The 20,476-nt window shown below is 35.2% G+C and overlaps 1 protein-coding gene across 4 annotated transcripts in view; it reads right to left on the bottom strand.

Moving 5' to 3' along the window:
* Rps6ka3 (ribosomal protein S6 kinase A3) overlaps positions 1-20,476 on the bottom strand; it is a 107,731-nt gene that overhangs the window by 4,830 nt on the left and 82,425 nt on the right. For all 4 annotated transcript variants that reach the window (XM_026405456.2, XM_026405458.2, XM_026405457.2 and 1 more), the window contains 11 exons: positions 19,621-19,709; positions 19,361-19,425; positions 19,183-19,285; positions 18,315-18,439; positions 13,801-13,926; positions 11,338-11,427; positions 8,917-9,075; positions 7,069-7,230; positions 5,962-6,038; positions 5,493-5,610; positions 93-233 (listed from right to left, as the gene is read on the bottom strand). In XM_026405456.2, the coding sequence (XP_026261241.1) occupies positions 93-233; positions 5,493-5,610; positions 5,962-6,038; positions 7,069-7,230; positions 8,917-9,075; positions 11,338-11,427; positions 13,801-13,926; positions 18,315-18,439; positions 19,183-19,285; positions 19,361-19,425; positions 19,621-19,709 (1,255 nt within the window). The remainder of the gene's footprint in view (positions 1-92; positions 234-5,492; positions 5,611-5,961; positions 6,039-7,068; positions 7,231-8,916; positions 9,076-11,337; positions 11,428-13,800; positions 13,927-18,314; positions 18,440-19,182; positions 19,286-19,360; positions 19,426-19,620; positions 19,710-20,476) is intronic.

Below are 20,476 nucleotides of genomic sequence, written 5' to 3'. Positions count from 1 at the left end.
TGCTGAGGGCATGAGAGGGCTTCTCAGAGTCTCTTCTGGCCGTGACCCTTCTGGAGGACATACAAAATCACTGACTGAATGGGGCTGCTCACCTTTACTAGATGTGGTGCGTCCTGCCTGTTTAGTTGGTATTGTGGCAGTTGATCCCAATGGACAATCCAAGGATGTCTGAGCACAAGAGCAGCAGTCAATCTCTGATGAGGGTCTACATGAAGCATCTTTGACACCAGGTCCTGTTATGTGAAGAAAAAGAGTAAAATAAGTTGAATGCCCCCTCTCTTATTTTTTTGCTTCTATTTCTGTGGCATGTGATCCTGGTAAAGATTCTTCCTTAGCTTCTATGACACTGTTCTTTCCTGGTAGCAGCCCTTTGGGCTCAAAGCAATTTGGCCAAGATGACAATTTGGAAAAAAAGAATACTCCAATCTCTCTTTTCTCCTCTCTGAGTAACAATAATTTTGGTGCATAATAAAGGGTCAGTATACCACATTTTATATATATTTAAATATTCTGGCTCTTCTCCCCCTCAGATTTTTTGAGCTTCTGACATTTTTGGAGATTTATTTCTAAATAATATCCAACTACCTAAGACTTTGGTGTTGCTATTGAAAAGCAGAACATAAACATCCATAACAAGAATTCAATTGGAGAGGGCTCAATGCCCCCCTCAAAGATTACAGGAGTCTTTAAAAATTTTTTTTCTACTTCAAATCAACTCACGGGCATTACACATAAACCAGCAAATACAGAGAAATGAAAGAACATAAAGAACACCCATAATTTCACTCTTCCAGAGGCAATCACTGTTAACACTGAGTATATATCCAAACACCTTCCTAGGCACAGAATATAGATTCATGTCACCACCACATGGTTTTACACCTTTTCAAAATGATAACATAATTGTCATTTATAAATGTCAGAGAAGAACTCTGACTCCATGAAGCTTTCAATTCAGTGAGGGACAGACAAAGCAAACAAGAAGTTCTTTGATGGGAGGGACAAGTAAGTACAAGGTGTATCTAGAGGAACATAAAGAGACACCTGACCTCAACTAGATGGGATGGCTTGAAAGTGACCTCTTAAGAGGAAGGTGAAACCTGAAGGATAAGCAGGAGCTAGATTAGAGAAGGGAAGGGGGAAACACAGCATTTCAGGTAGATAGAAGGGAGTGCATTTAGAGAAAAGACTTCAGGTTCAAGAGAAAAGGTCATAATTGAGGAACTGACTGGAGTGCAATGTGGATGCAGTACAAATTGTCAAGGAGAATGTGGCAGCCAATGAAGTGGGAGAGCTGAGAAGGGATTAGATTAGGAAGGCCTTTGTAAGTTGTATTAGCAAACCTGGATGTATTCTGGAGGTAAGAGGGTAATAAGTTTACAGTTTAGAGAGATCATAATCACTAAGTGTGGAGGAAAATAGATTTGAGGGGGCAAGCCTGGAGACTCCATTTTAGAAAATGACAGCTTCAAGTAGGGATATAAGAGATGGAGAAAAATGGGTGGAAATGGAATATTTAGAAGAAAGAACTAACAGAATCTAGTGGTTGACTATATTTGGGGTACTGGGAAAATGTTGTTCCAAGTACTCTCCTACTAGGCAGTATGGTTTCTTTCTTTTAGTTATCATTAATAGTTAAGAATAGGAATAAGTTACTGAAGAGAATTAGAAATAAAACATAAGCTGGGTATGATGATGTGCACCTATACTAGCTATTTGGGAGGCTGAAGCAGGTAAAGGATTACTTAAGCCCAGGAGTTCAAAGCCAGTCTGGGCAACATAGAAAACCCCCCATCTCAATCAATCAATCAATCAATCAATCAGTCAGTCAGTCAATAAGGAAGAGTCTAAAAAAGAAAAAGTGAACAAAGTAGCGATCTCTCCTATCTAATTCTGAAAGTGGGCCAAAGTGCTTAAAATGAATAAAATATTGCAAAACTGTCCAGGGAAAAACCAAATTCATAATTTTAATCTAATCTGTGTGCTTGATTTTTGGCCCAAGTCACTTTGAATTTCTCTCTCCTACTGCTACCCCATTCAATGGCCACTCCTCAGCTTTTTCTTTCTTTCTTTTTTTAAAAATACTTATTAGTTTTCGGTGGACACAACATCTTTGTTTGTATGTGGTGCTGAGGATCGAACCCGGGTCGCACGCATGCCAGGCGAGCGCGCTACCGCTTGAGCCACATCCCCAGCCCCTCAGCTTTTTCTTTCTCCCCATATTTTCTTGTGGTACTGAGGATGGAACCCAGGACCTTGTCCATGCTAGGCAAGTGCTCTTCTACTGAGCTACATTTCCAGTCCTGGCTTTCTCTTTAAGTAGTGGCATTCCCTTTAATTCCTTCCTTGGCTTTTTAGTTATCATGGATGATACCAACTCCTAACTTCAAACTTCACCCCAAACTTCTCTCCGAAACCTGCATCCATATGGCCAGTTGCGTATTGGACATACAAGTATTATGTCACATAAGCATTTCAAATTCATTATGTCCAAATCTGTAACCACTGCTCTTCTCAAAGCTTCTTTCATTTTCTACTTTTTGGTGAAAGACCACCCCCCCTGCAATGGTTGCCCAAGGTAGAAATGTGGACTACAAGCTTGATACCTGCTTCTTTCCTTCTCCCTCTCCCCCCATCCCTTTCAAAGAACTGGGATTGAACTCAGGGACACTTTATTACTAAGCTACTCCCAGCCATTTTTATTTTTTATTTTGAGACAGGGTCTAAGATGCCAAGGTTGGCCTCGAACTTGCAATCTTCCTGCCTCAGCCCCCTGGGTTGCTGGGATCATAGGGGTATATGACCATGACTGGCCAATATATCCTTTATTTATGTCCAATAAGCTACCAAGTCTATTCTGCATCCTAAATATATTTTCTATTTGGCCCAAATTCCATCACAGATGCTCTAGTTTAGGTCCTCATCATTCATAACCTGAAATATACAAAATCTTACAAGTAATGTCCATATTTATTAGGTTAGTAAGTACTGAATGAACTGGTCCTGTAGGTAAAAGTGATAACACAGTCCTGGTCTTTTAAATGCTCAATAAAGAGTGGCTATATTCTGTTCTTCTCAAAACCACATGTGATACACATGGCACGAAAGGACTGATAATGTTCACATAATGTAACTTGCTCTTAAAGGGACACACCCAAATTGATAGAGAAAGCCCTCCCTCCTACTTTGTGAGTAATCAGTGTTACATCATGCTTGCAATCACAAGTCTTAACTGTACATATTAGCAAAAGTTACTAGTAATAATGTGGAATTTAAGATAGGCTGTTAGTTGGATACAATTTTTTGTGCTCTATATGTATCTTCATCTTCACCCATATTATTCTCTCCTACCAAAAATCATACTGGAATGAAAGTAAATAAGGAGAAAATTAAAGAGATAACCTCAACTGGTCTTGGTTTACTAAAAAACCAAGAAATGTGTAGCTTCTGATACTTCACTATTTGGGAACATTAATTGATATACTTCTTAATGGATTATAACAGTTTGCGAGGGCTGGGGATGTGGCTCAAGCGGTATCGTGCTCGCCTGGCATGCGTGCGGCCCGGGTTCGATCCTCAGCACCACATACAAAGATGTTGTGTCCGCCAAATACTAAAAAAAATAAACATTAAAATTCTCTCTCTCCCTCTCTCTCACTCTTTATTTAAAAAAGAAAAAAAAACAGTTTGTGGCAGACTTCACAGAATGTAAAAAGGAAAATCTGATCACTGCACTACTTAATATTTTTAACAGTTCCATAAAACCCAGAGTAAGCTCGCAATCCTAAGCAGGAGCCACAAAGGCTTATCAGCTGTTTTCTCTTGTGCAGTCTGTAGTATTCCTATCAATTGTGTATTTCTGGCTGCCTCTTAGATTCTGAGCTCCCTGAGATCAGGAATTCTATCTTTTATCTCTACAGCTTTCATTTATTAAGCACACTGTAGGTGCTCATTAAGAGAATTACAAAGGAAACAGGTACCCAGAAAAATAAAACAAAGGCTAATATTTTATTGAAATTTTTTTTTGTGGTGCTAGGAATTGAACCCAGTGCCTCGTGTGTTAAGCATGTGCTTTACCACCAACGTACACCCCAGTCTAATATTTCATTTTAAATGCAGTGAAAAAACAAATATTAAATGTATATACATTAAACTGGTTAGCTAAGGATTCATGCTTTATCCCAAAAGAACCTATATAAATTTTTGATATGCTTTATTTACTTACACAATCATCTCAACTCAAGCTTCCATCCCTAAGAAAACTCAGCACTTTTACCAATGTTTCTTCATTTCCTTTATGTTTTTCTTATTTTGAAGCGTAAAACTTTACTTTAAAAAAAAAAACAATTTTCTTCCAGTAAACTGAACATAGAGTCAGTGGTATTCTTGGGATGGCAGATCTAGAGAGAAGGGCTTTTCAATTGGCTTCAAGCAGAGGCTATAAAACTATGCTATTGTTTATTGTGAAAAAGATGAATCCCCTTTCTTCTTCTTTAATTTTTTTGGGTACTGGGGATTGAACTCAGGGGCACTCAACCACTGAGCCACATCCCCAGCCCTATTTTGTATTTTATTTAGGCTGGCTTTGAACTCGCAATCCTCCTGCCTCAGCCTCCTGAGTCACTGGGATTATAGGCATTTGCCACCACGCCCAGCTAAGACTCTTTCTTCTTAACATGAATCAAAACTAGAACATGGTGTAATTATTCTAGGGAACAAGGGCTTTGGAATAAGACATTTTATTTAAAGCATCTACATGTTCCTGGTGCGTAATCATAGTCGAGTTCACACTAAAACTCTGATCCTTGGTTTTCTTTTGTAAAGGGGACACTACCATCTATTTTACAGAGTTGTTATGAGTATTACATGAGACACTGAGGTGAAATCAAGTGTGATACACATAGAGGACAAATGAAGACTACACTACCACCATTATTATCCATCAAGCTTGTAAGAAGTAGCTTTATCTGTAAGGATAATAAGGCCAAACTGACATCTTCTGGGAAAGAAAGAAAAAAAAATGGTCCATTTTGGAGTTCAAGTTATTTGAACTAACATCACTTCAATATACTACTTTGTAAGTTTTTTTCCCCTCAGAACTAGGGACTGAACCCAGGGTCTCATGTATGCTAGGCAAGTACTTGATGACTGAGTTACATCCTCAATACCCTTCAAAAATTTTAGTTAGTATTTTGCTAAAGTGCCCAGGCTGTCCTTGAACTTGCAATCATCCTGCCTCAGCCTCCAAGTTGCTGGAATTACAAGTGTATGTCACTGCACCTGGCTTAAGCAGATATTTTTAACTGAGAGTATTTCTTCTCACTATGGATTGTGACAAATTATTTTCTCAAGAGCCAAAAGCTTGTAGCAGTGCTGGGCATGTAGCTCAGTGGTACAGTGCATATTTATTATGTATAAGGTGATGGATTTGATCCCTAGCACCAAAACCAAAACGGAATAAAAAAGAGCTTGTACAAGGAAACCATACTTACCTTTGCTGTATCTGAAACAGAATTCCAGTAACCGCCACTCAGTGAGAATTTTCCACTACCTATTCGTGCCAATATTTCCTCTGGTGTATCATCAGGACCATTTGCAAATGGAGTGTAACTAGTTTATAATAAAATTAAAATGTTAATAAATAAATTTTTCTTTTTTGGTTGGTAATTTTTATATTCAGTTGAAGTTTCCAAAAGTATTGAGTAATTCAGTTAATATAATACTTTATTAAAACAATGCTCTATGGCCCAAAGTAGTCTAAATATATGGTACTCTAAATATTTTAAGTTAAAATCAACTTAAGACCAAGACATTGATGATACAGCTATAAATGCAGTGTTTTTATTTTATATGTAAATAAAAGAAAGCATGATAAAACATGGAAAGATATTACAACATAAGGATTTTTAAAAACCTACATAATTTAAGCAAAATATTGATGAATAAATGGTACACACTCACCCAGTAAGCATTGTATAGAGGAGGACACCAAGACTCCATATATCACAAGCAGCATCATAGCCTTGTCGTTTTAAAACCTGGAAAAAATAAAAGATTAGCATTACCACACTACTGTTTTTATATATATTTGGATAGACTATGAACTAAATTATATTTTCAAAATCAGTGTATAAGAAAAACTTCAACAGCACATGAATGACAAGCAAGGCAACATATTAAATCTATTCTAGAACATTCTACCAACAATTTGTATATATAAATTTAATTTGGTATTTGAATAACATTATTGAGCTGCTGTAGTTACAAAAAGAAATATAAAACAAATTGATCAATTTCTTATTTTAATTAATTTATATTTTGTATAGCACTAGAGAAATATTTACAGACAATACTTTCAATAACACATAACCTAGTACAAATGATATAGTGCAAAATACCAAATATATAAAAAATATGAATAAGTTGATTCATTCAAGCAAATAATCAATAGTGATTATTTAATAATCATTATTATTAGGCATGAGCTATGACAAATAAGAAAAAAGATCAATTTCCTAAAATAATCAAGATGTGGCAGGGAAATATATATAGTTAATAATTCAACATGATAAACATCATAACAAAATTATATCTGAAGTTGTATTTCACATGCTAGGCAAGTGCTCTACCATTGAGCATAACCTCAGCCTCAATTTATTATTGATAAGGGGAGAGAGGAAAGGTTAGAGGGCAGCTACCTTGTGTGTAACCCATAAGTAAGAATTCAGTATGAAAAGGGAGGAGGTAGGGGAAGGGTAGAGGTCATTCAAATGATAGAGGAAAGAGGGCGGAAGAGTCTTAGTGATAGGCAAGAAGTTCTGAGTAGCCAAACTTTAGGTAAAGGATAGTAAAGACTGCAGAGATTTTGTAATATTAAAGAATTTAGATTTTTTTCTTGTAGGCACTTAGATGTGATTGAAGCATTAAACAGGAAAATAAAGGGTTGGCATTTTACCATAATTATTTGTTCAATAAGTCTTCAATTAACAATGATTAACTATTCTATATTAAACACCACAAGCAACTTTTTACATACTAAAATACATAAGCAAACTCTCTCACAATTACCTCTGGTGCAACAAAGTTTGCAGTATAACAAGGAGTCATGAGAAGACCATTTTCCGCTCTCAGCTGTTTTGCAAAGCCAAAATCACAAATTCGAATAGATTCTGGATTACCAGACTCATCCACATAAAGAATGTTGCTAGGTTTCAAGTCCCTGTGAACCACCTAAATTGAAATACAAATTAAAGAGTTAATATTAATGATTCATTTCTATTATAAAACGTTATTCACAAAATGTGAAGCAATGCATTTAACAAGATGATGAGTCCTGACCTTTAACTTATCCCAACATTATAAAATACTGATAATGTAAGTATAACTCTCTTACATAGACTCCAGGGCAAGGAGGAGGAGGAACAATAATAGTTACTTCTTCCCTCTTTATCCAACTCAGCAATTGGGTTAAGGATAAATACAAATAGAAACAATATCTATCTCCAAGTTATTCACTCATTCCACAATATTTACTGAGTGCCTATCATGTACTAGGGTATTCTATAAGGAACAGTAAACACTGGTGAACAAGAAACTTAAGATCCCAGCTGTTCTGTACTGAAAGCTTGCATGGTAAGTAGGAAGGGCAGGGAACAGACAGGTTGAGTAATGGGATGTAGGTGGAAAGGTCACTTTGAATAGCATTGTAAAAGAAGGTCTCTATAGGGGATAGCATCTGATCTAAGACCTGAAGAACACAATAAATAAATCATAGTAACAGTGGGATAAAGTCATTCTAAGTAATGGGAATAGTGCATACAAAGTAGGCACATGACAAATATGTACTGACAGCAGAATGGAATAGGCATGTGTTGAGGAATAAAAGGGGAGAAGGGAAAAAATAAACCCTCTTTCAAGTATTGCCTTTTGAAGTGAATATGTCACACAAGCAAAAAGATATATTTTCTTTAGAGTTTTGTATTATTTTCCTCCTCTAGTAACCTATTTGAATACTTCTTTTATCATATGCTTCTCTGATAACTGCTTTTTAGACTTGTGTTTCTCCATCATCAAATTCTAAGTCGATATTCTAATCAATCATCTTAGTTTTAGTTCCTAACATCCAGAGTATTACTTCTCCTTCCTTACTATTTTACTAATTACTGATAAGATACTGGAAAAAGAATATAGAAGACTTAGATGACTGCAAAGTCATGAATTCTCCAGGAAATACTGAGTTCTGTTAATTTAAAGGTACAATACTAGGCAAATCTTAATTAGCAGTTAGAAAGCTCTAGAAATGACAATTTCCATTTGTTAGCTTCTAAGGGCAAAGACAAAATGAGAATAAAGCTCTGAAAATGAACTCCTAAAAGAAGAACTCTTTTTTTGCATACACGTATCAAAATATTTTGTACACCATAAATATATACCATTTTATTTGTCAATTAAAATGTAAAGAAGAAGCAATCTTTGTTTCCTTTGCTTTCTATCCTTCTTCACTCCTGATTTCCTATCCTCCCCCTTTCCCTCATTTTCTCCTTTCTTTCTTTCCTTCCCAGAATTCCTGATATTTTTGCTTTTTTCTAAAATTTTGTCTACCCAGATCTCCTTTCTTTAAAAAAATATGATGATCTCATTCATCTTTTCTTGGAAAGCATAAGGATTTAGTATAAACAACCTAGGATTTCAAAGTAGTACTTCAAAGTTCAATGGAAAAAGTTTAATGTAGAAAAAACCAGTAGGATAATGAATCTAATTGTAGTTATTTCCTATTACATGCAGAAATTAACTCCCACATTTGTAATTTTAGCTAAAATATTAAGAAAAAGAAAGCATGTGCACGTTCAGGGTTGCGCGCGCATGCACACACACACACCCCTATCTCTTAATAAAAACAATGTTAAAAATACATACCCCTTGTGCATGAAGATATTCAACAGTTTTGGTTATAGTAAACAGGACGGCACTGGCCTCTCGTTCAGAGAAAAATTTCTGTCTAAGAATTTTATCCAGCAATTCACCTCCTTTCATAAGTTCTGTTACTACATACACGTATTTCCCATCATCATACACCTGTAAAATTAAGCATCAAAATATAAAACATTATTTGAAGATTTATGTGTATCCCAAAGTTTAACACATTGAAGAGATATGCTTTTTATATTTATTTTTTAGTTGTAGTTGGACACAATACGTTTTTTTTTATTTATTTACTTTTATATAGTGCTGAGGATGGAACCCAGGGCCTCACACTTGCTAGGCGAGCGCTCTACCGCTGAGCCACAACCCCAGCCCCCATTGAAGAGATATTAAAATTCATTTTATATTCAAACAAAATTTTGCTTTTCACAACCAGTGGAAGATATAAAATCTTTAAACAATTTTATATACCTAAAAATACGAAAATAAAAATTGATGAGATTGAATGTCAGAAAAATACCTTGTAATTTTCTTCTGTGAAACTTAAGTCATGGCAATCAAAACAACTATGGGTACGATATGCAAAGGGGACATTGAACCTATATTCTTAGGGTTTGTTTCTCTTCTGGATCTCTTTCTATCTACTGATGACAGCAGGGACTGGTATCAAAAGTATATACTCCTGTGATTTTCCAATTTCTGCAAAGGCAGAACTTCTATAATTATATACACAGAATGAATGAATTATTTTGGCTTTGATTAAACTGAAAAAAAACAAGTTATATGAAAGAATTAGGAAGGAAGATTAATTATTAAAGAGAAATTCCATCCAACCACAAAGAAGTGAACTCTTAACACAGAAATAGAAAGCTCACTGGAATTTTGTATTTATACCCCAGACAATCCCTAACTGAAATAATCCCTTTATTAAACTTAAGTTCTTTTTATTTCCTTCTCACTATATTGTTACTGGAAAACTTTAGGTAGCTCCATAAGCAGTACTAGATACTACATGGGTGCTAGGGCCTCAAGCACAGAGAAAATGAAGTTAAATATTTGCCCTCAAGTTTTCATACTCTATATGGAGAAACAGACATATAAATACGAGTAAAACTGTGCTGGAGATGCTATAATAAAAGTTTGAGTAAAGGGGCTGGGGTTGTGAGTTAGCAGTAGAGTGCTCGCCTAGCATGTGTGGGGCCCTGGGTCTGATCCTCACACCACATAAAAATAAAATGAAGGTATTGTGTCCAAATACAAAAAAAAAAGTCTGAGTAAAATTTTAGCACAGATATACATATATATATATATATATATATATATATACATATATATATATATATAGAGAGAGAGAGAGAGAGAGAGAGAGAGAGAGCGCGCGCGCGCGCGCGCGCCAGCTTAGGGAGTTTCCAAGGCTAGGCTGAGAAAAAGTATTTCTAGATTTCCTTTTTAATTTTCTTGATTGCATTCTTGGAGATTATGTTTAGAGTCACTGTTCAGCTTCACACTTTGATGTGATTTAGTAAACATTTTTCTTCCAACAACAAGCAGAAATAAATCAATCTGATTAAATTGGAGTCTTTATAACACCCAGATATAGCCTTTGGGCATATGTGAGCACCAGCAATAAGAGAGTGAGCTAAATGCTACCTGGGCAGTGCACGCCCTTTGCCGATACTGTTATAATAAAAGCCATAGGAGATAAAGTAAGCGGGGTAACATGACAGCTAGGAAAGGATACCTCATTTGTCCTAAGGGTGGTGATGTGCTGGGCAGACTTCCTGGATGAAGCAGTACTTTAGCAATGTCTTAAATGTGTGGTAGTTAGCCAAGAAAAGGAGGGGAATAGTGTTCCCAACTGAGGGAACCATAAATTCAAAGATAGAGGAATATGAGACAAAGAGGCATGCTCAAAAAAAAATTATATATATATATATATATATATATATAAAATATAGCATGGTTAGAGCATAGGGGGAAGTGTGACAACTGCTATAGAGGAAGGCAGGGGCTTGAAGGGCTGGGGAGTATGAATATAAATTGTAGAAAGGGAAGTAATATAGGTAGATAAATGCATTTAGCTCTCTGGCAGTATTGTGTTAAACAGTTTGGGGAGTCTGCAGAGACTTGTCAATCCTGAATGTTAATTAATAGCAACATTAATATTGGACATTTATGTATATGTTCAAGCAAATGCAGATACTAAAAAGAATGTTAAAATACTTTTCTTCTTATGACAAAAATAGAAAATTATAGAAATATTTTCTTTAGAAATGGAATTATGCTACATATGTTGTACTCAAATCTACTTTTTAAATTTACTATATGGAGGCCTTTGTCTACCATATGATATTTTAAAATATCCCAAATGAGTGTTAGACAACTGAATCAAGTGATCCTTATTAATATACTTACATCCTTTAGAGTAATGATATTTGGATGCTGTCCATAACGAAGAAGGATCTCAATTTCTTCTGTTGGGTCTCTCTTGCTTTTATCAATAATCTAAAAGGCAAATATTTATTACAAAATCTCATGAACATAAACTTTGAATGTTTGTAGCCACAGACCTTAGGTATCAACTCTGTGTGTGTACACACGCGCATGCATGCGTGTGCATGTGTATATGCCATTTATCATTAGGTGTGTTCAACTACCTGGCTAGACTGTTTAATTAGAAAGGTAGTCTTGATATAGATGGCAAGATTGTAAATGCTAACCCATGAGTCACATTTCCACCAATCTCTCCACTGTAAATTTGTAGTAAGTTTAGGACTTACTAAAAACTGAAAAGCCTCAGGAAAAGGTTCAAAAATACAGTTAACATATCTTTTCTTCTACCCTTGAACGTCTTAAACTTTTGGGAATTCAGTTAACTTCTAACCCTCTACCAATACAGATAATTAAGAGCTGGATGTATCTATAACACCACCACCAGCATCTGTTTATTGAACTAACTTCATTTCTTTTAATACAGTTCTTTAATGAAATATCCCATTAGTTGTAAGCTACTTATAAAAATTAACAGTTAAGTAGAACAAGCTTATTTTTGTAGCTAAATAGAACACTATGCAGAAAACCACACCTAGAATTTTACTTGTTTAGAATTAAGTTTAATTATTATAATAAAGCTCTTAAAATACTAACATAGCTTTCTAATCCTTGTATGTCAGCTGCTTCTTAAAACATTTCTCATAATGTTTTAATCTGTTAAAGTAATAAACTTGTCTTTTTAAAAAGACAAGTTTGGATTCAATTCTGAAACAAATTTTGTGGCTTTCATATATTCAATTTTAAAACAGGTCAGTAGTAAATGTTTTCAGTAAATACTCAATCTCTCCAGCAACTTAGGAAAGAATGTAAATCAGTATTGAGTCCAATCTTTCTGAAACAGATTTAGTTGTAAAACAAAATACCCTATTTAGAGAACAGGGAAGACAATTCCACACCATCATTGAAACCAACTGCAAATGATAGTGTGGAATTAGGCAAATGGATAATTAAGAAGGTATATGGAATAGGCATGTTAAGTGAAGAGGCTCTTGGAAACCAGAGCACATTGACAAGTGTCATTTTTAACAACATAATCTGATCTGCTAATCTGAGCCCAGTTTACATCATACTTGTGCTTATGGACCTCAGATTGGTAGTATTACAGTCATGTTGGGACCTAAGTCACAGGAATCTACAAATAGCTTGGAGAAAACTTCAAGGTTTTGAGCATACTGCTCCTGGTTTCTGCAATTCAAAGGGGGCCTCAGTCCATTTTTGTTTTTTTTTTCTGATGTGTTTATGGTGGCAAGACATATCCTTAAGCTGTACATCAAGTGTATTATTCTTAGTTTCTCCTTTTATGCAAACAACTTAAAAATTTCTATGTATTCTAGATTCTAATGAGAGCAATAGTAAGAAAATATGTTATTTCTATGGTTCATCTTTATATCTGACAGAAAGCCTTATGGACACCGATGACTTTTTAAAGTATTTAGATCCAAGTTTGAAATAGTAATAACAATATTACTCTCTCAATAACTAAACATATTCTCATATTTATAAACTAGTACTAAGATTCAAGAAAAGTTGGAAGCTTTAGATATTAATTGAATTGCTTAAACGGGGAGAGCAGACATTACAATTCTGAGATGTGAAAAGGCAGATACTTTGAATATAGTATTTGTTCATTCATAACTGAGATTTAAAAATCAAACTTCGGGGCTGGAGATTTGGCTCAAGCGGTAGCGCGCTCGCCTGGCATGCGTGCGGCCCGGGTTCGATCCTCAGCACCACATACAAAGATGTTGTGTCCGCCGAGAACTAAAAAATAAATATTAAAAAATTCTCTCTCTCTCTCTTTAAAAAAAATAAATAAAAAATAAAAATCAAACTTCATCACAGAACTAGGTGTCTTAGAGAATTCTGACTTAGTACACTTGATGAAATGAAAATTGCTACTGATCATAAATTGTATGACCATGGCTCTTATTCTTTTGAATCACAGATCCTTTAGATGTAAAGACATTATGAAGGTTTTTGCCAGAAAAATGTAAACATACAAAATTTGGCACACAATTTTGGGGAATTCTCTGATACCCTGATGATAAAATGGGGACTTCTGAGAGTAAAAGGAATACTATTAAGAGTGAGAGGTACAAATTTGTATTACCCTGGGCTAACTGGATTATGAATATCTTATTTTTAGCCTCAGGGGAAATAATGGTTCCAGATTAAGATCTTTGAACACCACTAGCCCAGATATTTAAATTTATCTTAACTTTTTATAACAAAAGGCACTTTTACCAAAGAGTGTACTTTTTAACTGGTACTGAGAAGTATAAGAATGAACTTAAAGAGCCACAGTTTAAATCTAAATATACTTACCTTCACTGCAAACTCCATATTTGTGGCTTTATGTATACATCTCTTACAAACAGAGTACGAGCCAACTCCAATATCTTCTTTTACTTCATATCCATCAGTAAACTGAATACTGTTCCTGTGCAACTGCTACGAACACAATTATTAACTGATGAAGAGTTCCATAATACCTTTAGTGCATTTCATAACAAGGGAATATGTTACTTAGTATGCATTGCTGATTATAACTATAAATGTAAATGAATATCGGTGAAAATAAAAAATAATTATTTATAGCATTTATTCTACAAGTGCTGTTTTACCCTCCTGAGCTGCTCAGATTTCAGGAATGCACCACTGTACCAGGCAAAGTATACCTTTTTAAAAAGCTCATGATCAGAGAAAAGATAGGCTATTCAACAATGATGCTGGGAAAAGTGGAAATCCGTATGTAATAGAATGAAAGTTAACTACTATCTCTCTCCCTGCACAAAAATCAACCCTAAGTAAATCAAAAACATAGGATTTAGTCCAGAAACCCTGTACATACTAAAGAAAATGTAGGCCCAACACTTCAACATATTTGCTCAGGAACTGACTTCCTTAGTAAGACTTCTAAAGTGCAATAAATAAAATAAAAAAAAACAATAAATGGGATGACATTAAACTAAAAAGTTTCTTCACAGAAAAAGAACCAGTCAAGAGCATGAAGAGAGAGCCTACAGAATGGGAGACAATTTTTGCCATGTGCACCTCAGATAGGGCACTAATTTTCAGGACACACAAAGAACTCAAGAAATTTAAAGAACCCAATCAATAAATGGGCAAAAAACCTGAATAAACCCTTCTTAAAAGAATATGAATGGTCAACAAATATATGAAAAAATGTTCAACATCTCTAGCAATTACAGAAATGTAAATTAAAACTACACTGAAATTTTATCTCATTCCAGTCAAAATGGCAGTTATCAAAAATACAAGGAACATTGGGCTGGAGATGTGGCTCAAGTGGTAGCGCGCTCGCCTGGCATGCGTGAGGCCAGGGTTCGATCCTCAGCACCACATACAAAGATGTTGTGTCCGCTGAATACTAAAAAATAAATATTAAAAAAATTCTCTCTGGGGCTGGGGATGTGGCTCAAGCGGTAGCGCGCTCGCCTGGCATGCGTGCGGCCAGGGTTCGATCCTCAGCACCACATACAAACAAAGATGTTGTGTCCGCCAATAACTAAAAAAAAAATAAATAAATATTAAAAAATTCTCTCTCTCTCTCTCTCAAAAAAAATTCTCTCTCTTAAAAAAATACCAGGAACAATAAATGTTGGTGAGGATGTGGGAGAAGGGTACATTTGGGGCTGGGATTGTGGCTCAGTGGGAGAGCACTTGCCTAGCACGTGTGAGGCCCTGGGTTTGATCCTCAGCACCACATAAAAATAAATAAAGATATTGTGTCCAGTTACAACTAAAAAATAAATATTAAAAAAAGGGTACACTTATACATTGTTGATGGGACTGCAAATTGGTGCAACCACTCTGGAAAATAGTATGGAGATTCCACAAAAAAGTAGGAATCTGGGGGCTGGGGGCTGGGGTTGTGGCTCAGTGGTAGAGTGCTTGCATAGCACGTGTGAGGCACTGGGTTCGATTCCCAGCACCACATAAACAAAACAAAAAACTAAATAAACAAAATAAAGCCTAAAAAAAGTAGGAATGGAACCACCATTTGATCCAGTGATCCCACTCCTTGGCATCTATCCAAAGAATTATAAAATCAACATACTACAGTGATGCATCCACATCAATGTTCATAGCAGCACAATTCATAATAGCTAAGCTATGGAGCCAACCTAGGTGCCCCTCAATAGATGAATGGATAAAGAAATTGTGGTATATATACACCATAAAATATTACTCAGGCATAAAGAATGACTTTATGACATTTGCCAGTCAATAGATGGATCTGGAGACCATCATGCTAAGTGAAATAAGGCAAACAACAATAAAGGGGAGGAGAGAGAAGTTCAATAAACAAAGGGTAATGAAGGTAAGGAAGGGGGATAGAAATAGGAAAGACAGCAGAATGAACCTAACATAATTTTCCCATGTACATGAGTGAATCCCACCATCATGTACCTCCACAAGAATGGGGTCCTAATTAGAATAAGATATAATCCATGCTTATATAATTTTATCAAAATGGTTTCTACTAACATCTATAACTAAAAAGAGCCAATTAAAAAAACTCATGTTCAAGGGGCTGGATCTCTGGCTCAGCCGTAGCCACTTGCCTAGCTAGTGTGAGGTACCTGGTTCAATTCTCAGCACCACGTAAAAACAAATAAAACAAAATAAGATCTATCAACAACGAAAAATATTTTAAAAAATCCCAAAAAATTCATGTTCAAGAGGAAATATTGAATATGTACAACAGAAAAAGGGGCCTATAGCTTTGTCTGTGATTTAGCCCCATTCCATTCCCCAAAGAGCTATAGGTTTTTTAAAGCACCTTTGCAAATAAGGAGACGTTTGAAACTTCTCATATACAAGAAAAGACTTATGAGAATTCAGAATTAGAACATCTGGATGGTTTAAGATGTACCACTTATTAGGTCATGTAATCTTAAACTTGTGTTTTCTCAAATGGTAATGATGAGGATTAAATGAAAATATCTGCAAGTGCTACCTGTTATTTTGGACTTTTAGTAGTCATGCTCTCCTTTCTTTACCCTTAAGTCATAGTTTTATACAAATTCTCAGAAAAAAAAAACTGCTCATGAGTTAGGGACTAATAATGTCCGGTAGTTGACAATTAGCAAATTACTGTTTCCATAAAAGGAACTGAGGAAAGTTGTGTTGCCCTTAGCTATACTGATATGAGAGACTATGTGCTTTGCATAAAGTAGAACTTGAATTTTTTAGAATATATGTTTATGGTTGCTATGTTAAGTATAGAAGTTATAATTTAAAAAACTTTCCACACACTTATGTGCTTGTATAGTAAAAGGGAAAGACTATTCTAACATAAGCTTTGTTTAAAAATGAGTGTTTAGGGTTGGCGGTGAGCTCTGTATTACATCACCTACCTAGTGTGCACGATGCCCTAGGTTTGATCCCTAGCAATACAAAAATAACTAAATAAATAACAACAACAACAACAACGACAAAAACAAAACAACCAGTATTTCTGGCTGGGGTGTAGCTCAGTAAGAGAGTACTTGCTTAGTGTGCATAAGGCCCTGGGTTCAATCCTCAGGACTGCAACAAACAAACAAACAAACAAAACCCCATAAATAAACCTAGTGTTTAAACTGATTCTCTAGAAAGCAGAAAGCAAACAAATGACTCATGAAAAAAATTTTAGAGCAATAGCAACTTGGGCTGGGGAATGTAGCTTGGTGGTAGCATATTTAAGACCCTGGGTTTGGTCCCTAGTGTGTGCATACATGCTCACAGAGAAGCAACTTAGTCATTAAGCAAATGTAAGCATTAATTATACCCTAAAAATGATTTAATGCCTCAAAATAGATTTAGTTCTGAGTAAAAGGATGAATTAAAATTTTAAAATTTTATTTTAATTTTTAATTGACACAATAATTGTATGTATTTATGGCGTACAGCATGACATTTCAATGTATGTATATGTGTATACAATGTGTAATTAACACATCAGGGTGAATTAAATTTGTCTTTCCATAATATTAGAATGAGAGGAAAGAAATATAATGGTTTGTTGTATTATTTGTGTTCTAACAATATTTAATTTACTACTCCAGCTTCCTGTTATAAACACTCCAACCTGTCTCTATGGCCTTACCTACTTTTTCTGTAACTCTGATAAACAGCTAGGATGAAGAGTAGGGGGCACTCTAAGGCAATTTCCATAACCATTTCTTCCTAATGACAATGGGGGGCTCCAAAAGAATGAGGGCATAATTCTTGGAAAACTTAAGATCTGAGTTCATTTTTAGTTCTTATGCCTTTCTAAGGCAAAGATTGGTAAACTATGGCCTGTGGGCCAAATTTGGTTCACTGTATGTTTTTTGCAAATAAAATTATATTGGCACTCAGTCATGCCCATTTGTTTATGGACTGTCTACAGCTGATTTTGTGAGACAACAGTAGAGTTGATTAGTCATGAGAGAGAAAATATAGCCCATAAAACTTCAAATATCTATTTTCTGACCCTTTACAAAGTCTGTTGACCCCTATTCTAAGGCATCAAGGAACCAGGGGACCTCAGCCCACCACAGCTAACCTGATAGAGGCAGGGAGTGAAACACATTGGCCTGATAAACATTTTGAGGCATGGGACAGGAGACAGAAAAAGTAGAAAGAATTCTATTTTCACATCACATAGGCATCTAGGATTTTGGTTCATGCAATCTTTTCAATGACATATGAAAGGAATTTCCAAGAGTAATGCTAATAATATAAAATATTTTAAATTACTTACTTAATAGATAAAATCTAATCTTATTATTCATGTAACAAACTATATCTTAAATTTAAAATTTAAAATTATTTAGGAATCCACTCACCTGAACAATTGAATGTACACCAACTGTTTGCATAGCTTGGCTTTCATCATCTGAGGTAATAGCAACAAAACTAAACCCCCGAAAAAGCTGATGTGCATTAGCACTAGGTGGAATGCCAGGTGAATCTGAAAAGAAGAAGAAATTACTAAGAATATTCCTTTGAAATGTAACTAAGGGAAGAATTGTTGATTTGTGTCCTTTATCACTTACTCTGGTGTTCTTCTCAGGCACCATGTACCTTCTGCTATCTAGGATATTTCAGTGAGGTGCTGTGTCAGATCTGTCCTGGTTACTCTACATCCTACTAGGATGTTACCACTCTAACATCCTACTCTCCAAAGCCTAGAAAATAAGTCTTTTTTTTGTGGTGTTAAGGATTGAACCCAGGGCCTTGTGCATGAGAGGCAGGCATTCTACCAATTGAGCTATATCCCTAGCCCCAAAAGTAACTAATTCTTTTAAAGAATATAATAAATTGAATTATTGGGTTAATAGTATTTGAAATTAGTGCCATCCTATTTAATTCCCTAGAACAATGGACAGTTTTATTATCCGAGTTGTTCAATATGGTAGCCAGTAGTCACATGAGGCTACTGAGCATTTAAATGTGCCTATTGGGACTGTTTAATTTCAATTAATTTAAATTTAATTAGCCTCATGTGGCTACTCGCTACCATACTGGACAGTGAAGCCTTATATGATAATCTATCAATGCTATGGCTCCTAGTAAGTTGGGGAGACAGGTTGATATATAGCAAATTTAGGATCTTTTGTGAATACCATCAAGTGTTATCTTGGAAAAGATTTTCTGATTGAACAAGAAAATAATGTGCCATCTTATATTTGAGTGTTCATGTTTCCTCTTTACCTTTGGGAGTTTTTGCAGTAAACTCAGGATCAAAATAAAATGTATCTTCAGGCCTGCCAGTTGCAGGCTTAAAAGGTGGGTGAATTTCTCTTCTATACAGTTTCTGGAAGAAAAAAGAGAAACTTAGACATGTGTCAATTATAAACATATTTTAAACAAGTTTTCATCCTATACTTACATTCCAGTCTATTGTTGAGAAAAATGAATGCCTTTTAATTTCTTCAACTCCATCTGGTCCTGCTCCTATAAAAAATTGGTAGGTTCATTTCAAGGAGAAATGAATAAATAGATAATTATACATATTTACTTAGTTCTGATTTTGCTTTTAATATTTGTCTGAATATTTAATAATCCCATCACAAAAAAATCCACCCCACCTCCAAATAACTCCAAACACCAACACACACACAAAAGAAACAAACTAATTAGAATTTTTACCTAATCTGTTTGCAGGATTTCGTTTGAAAAGCATTCGTAAAAGACTCTGAGCTTCAGGACTCAAAAACTGTGGCATCCCAAGTTTGGCTCTAAATAATAGATCCACATAATAACATTTCATTTTTGAGACATCTTTATTTTTATTAAAAAAATTTAGACTTTTTATATTGAAATACTCATAAATTTACACTCAGTTATAACAAACAATAGAGATCCTTTACCAAGTTTCCCCAATGATAACACTTTGAACTCTAATGTAATATCACAACCAGAATAATGACAATGCATGGATCTCATTAAGATGGCCCCAGTTTTATTTGCACTATGTGTTTGTGTGTTTTTAGTTCTTTGGCCAGTTTTTTTACTTTCCACATTTTTTATTAGTGCATTATAATATGGACATGCCATAGTTATCTTATCCATTTGCCTATTGAAGGAATAAAACTGCTATGAATATTCATGTACAATTTTAAAATTTTAGCCCCAAAATCTTCTAATGGACTTCTTCATTTTCAGAAATTTGCAAAGAGTACTACTGTGAAAATAAGGTCATCTAAGCCTTAGTTCTGTTACTAAGAACTTTGTGATGCTGGGAAAACCAATCTCTTTCTGCCCGTCTTCATAAGCAAAGGATTGGGTGGGGGCTGGGGGTTTGGCTCAGCTGTAGAGTGACTTGCCTGGCATGCATGCAGTGCTGGGTTGTTAGATCCCTAGCACCACCAAAAAAGTAAATAAATAAAATAAATAAATAAATAAAAGGAAGAAAGGAAAGAAAAGCAAAAGCAAAGGGATTGGATGCTAGATCAATGACCCTAAAACTATACACTTAGAAATCTTTCTTGAAGGGAATTTTTAA

This window comes from Urocitellus parryii, chromosome X (genome assembly GCF_045843805.1).
Source record: "Urocitellus parryii isolate mUroPar1 chromosome X, mUroPar1.hap1, whole genome shotgun sequence".
Taxonomy (NCBI): Eukaryota; Metazoa; Chordata; class Mammalia; order Rodentia; family Sciuridae; genus Urocitellus; species Urocitellus parryii.
Note: the sequence above shows the minus strand (reverse complement) of the source record. Positions and strands in the feature narration are given on the sequence as shown.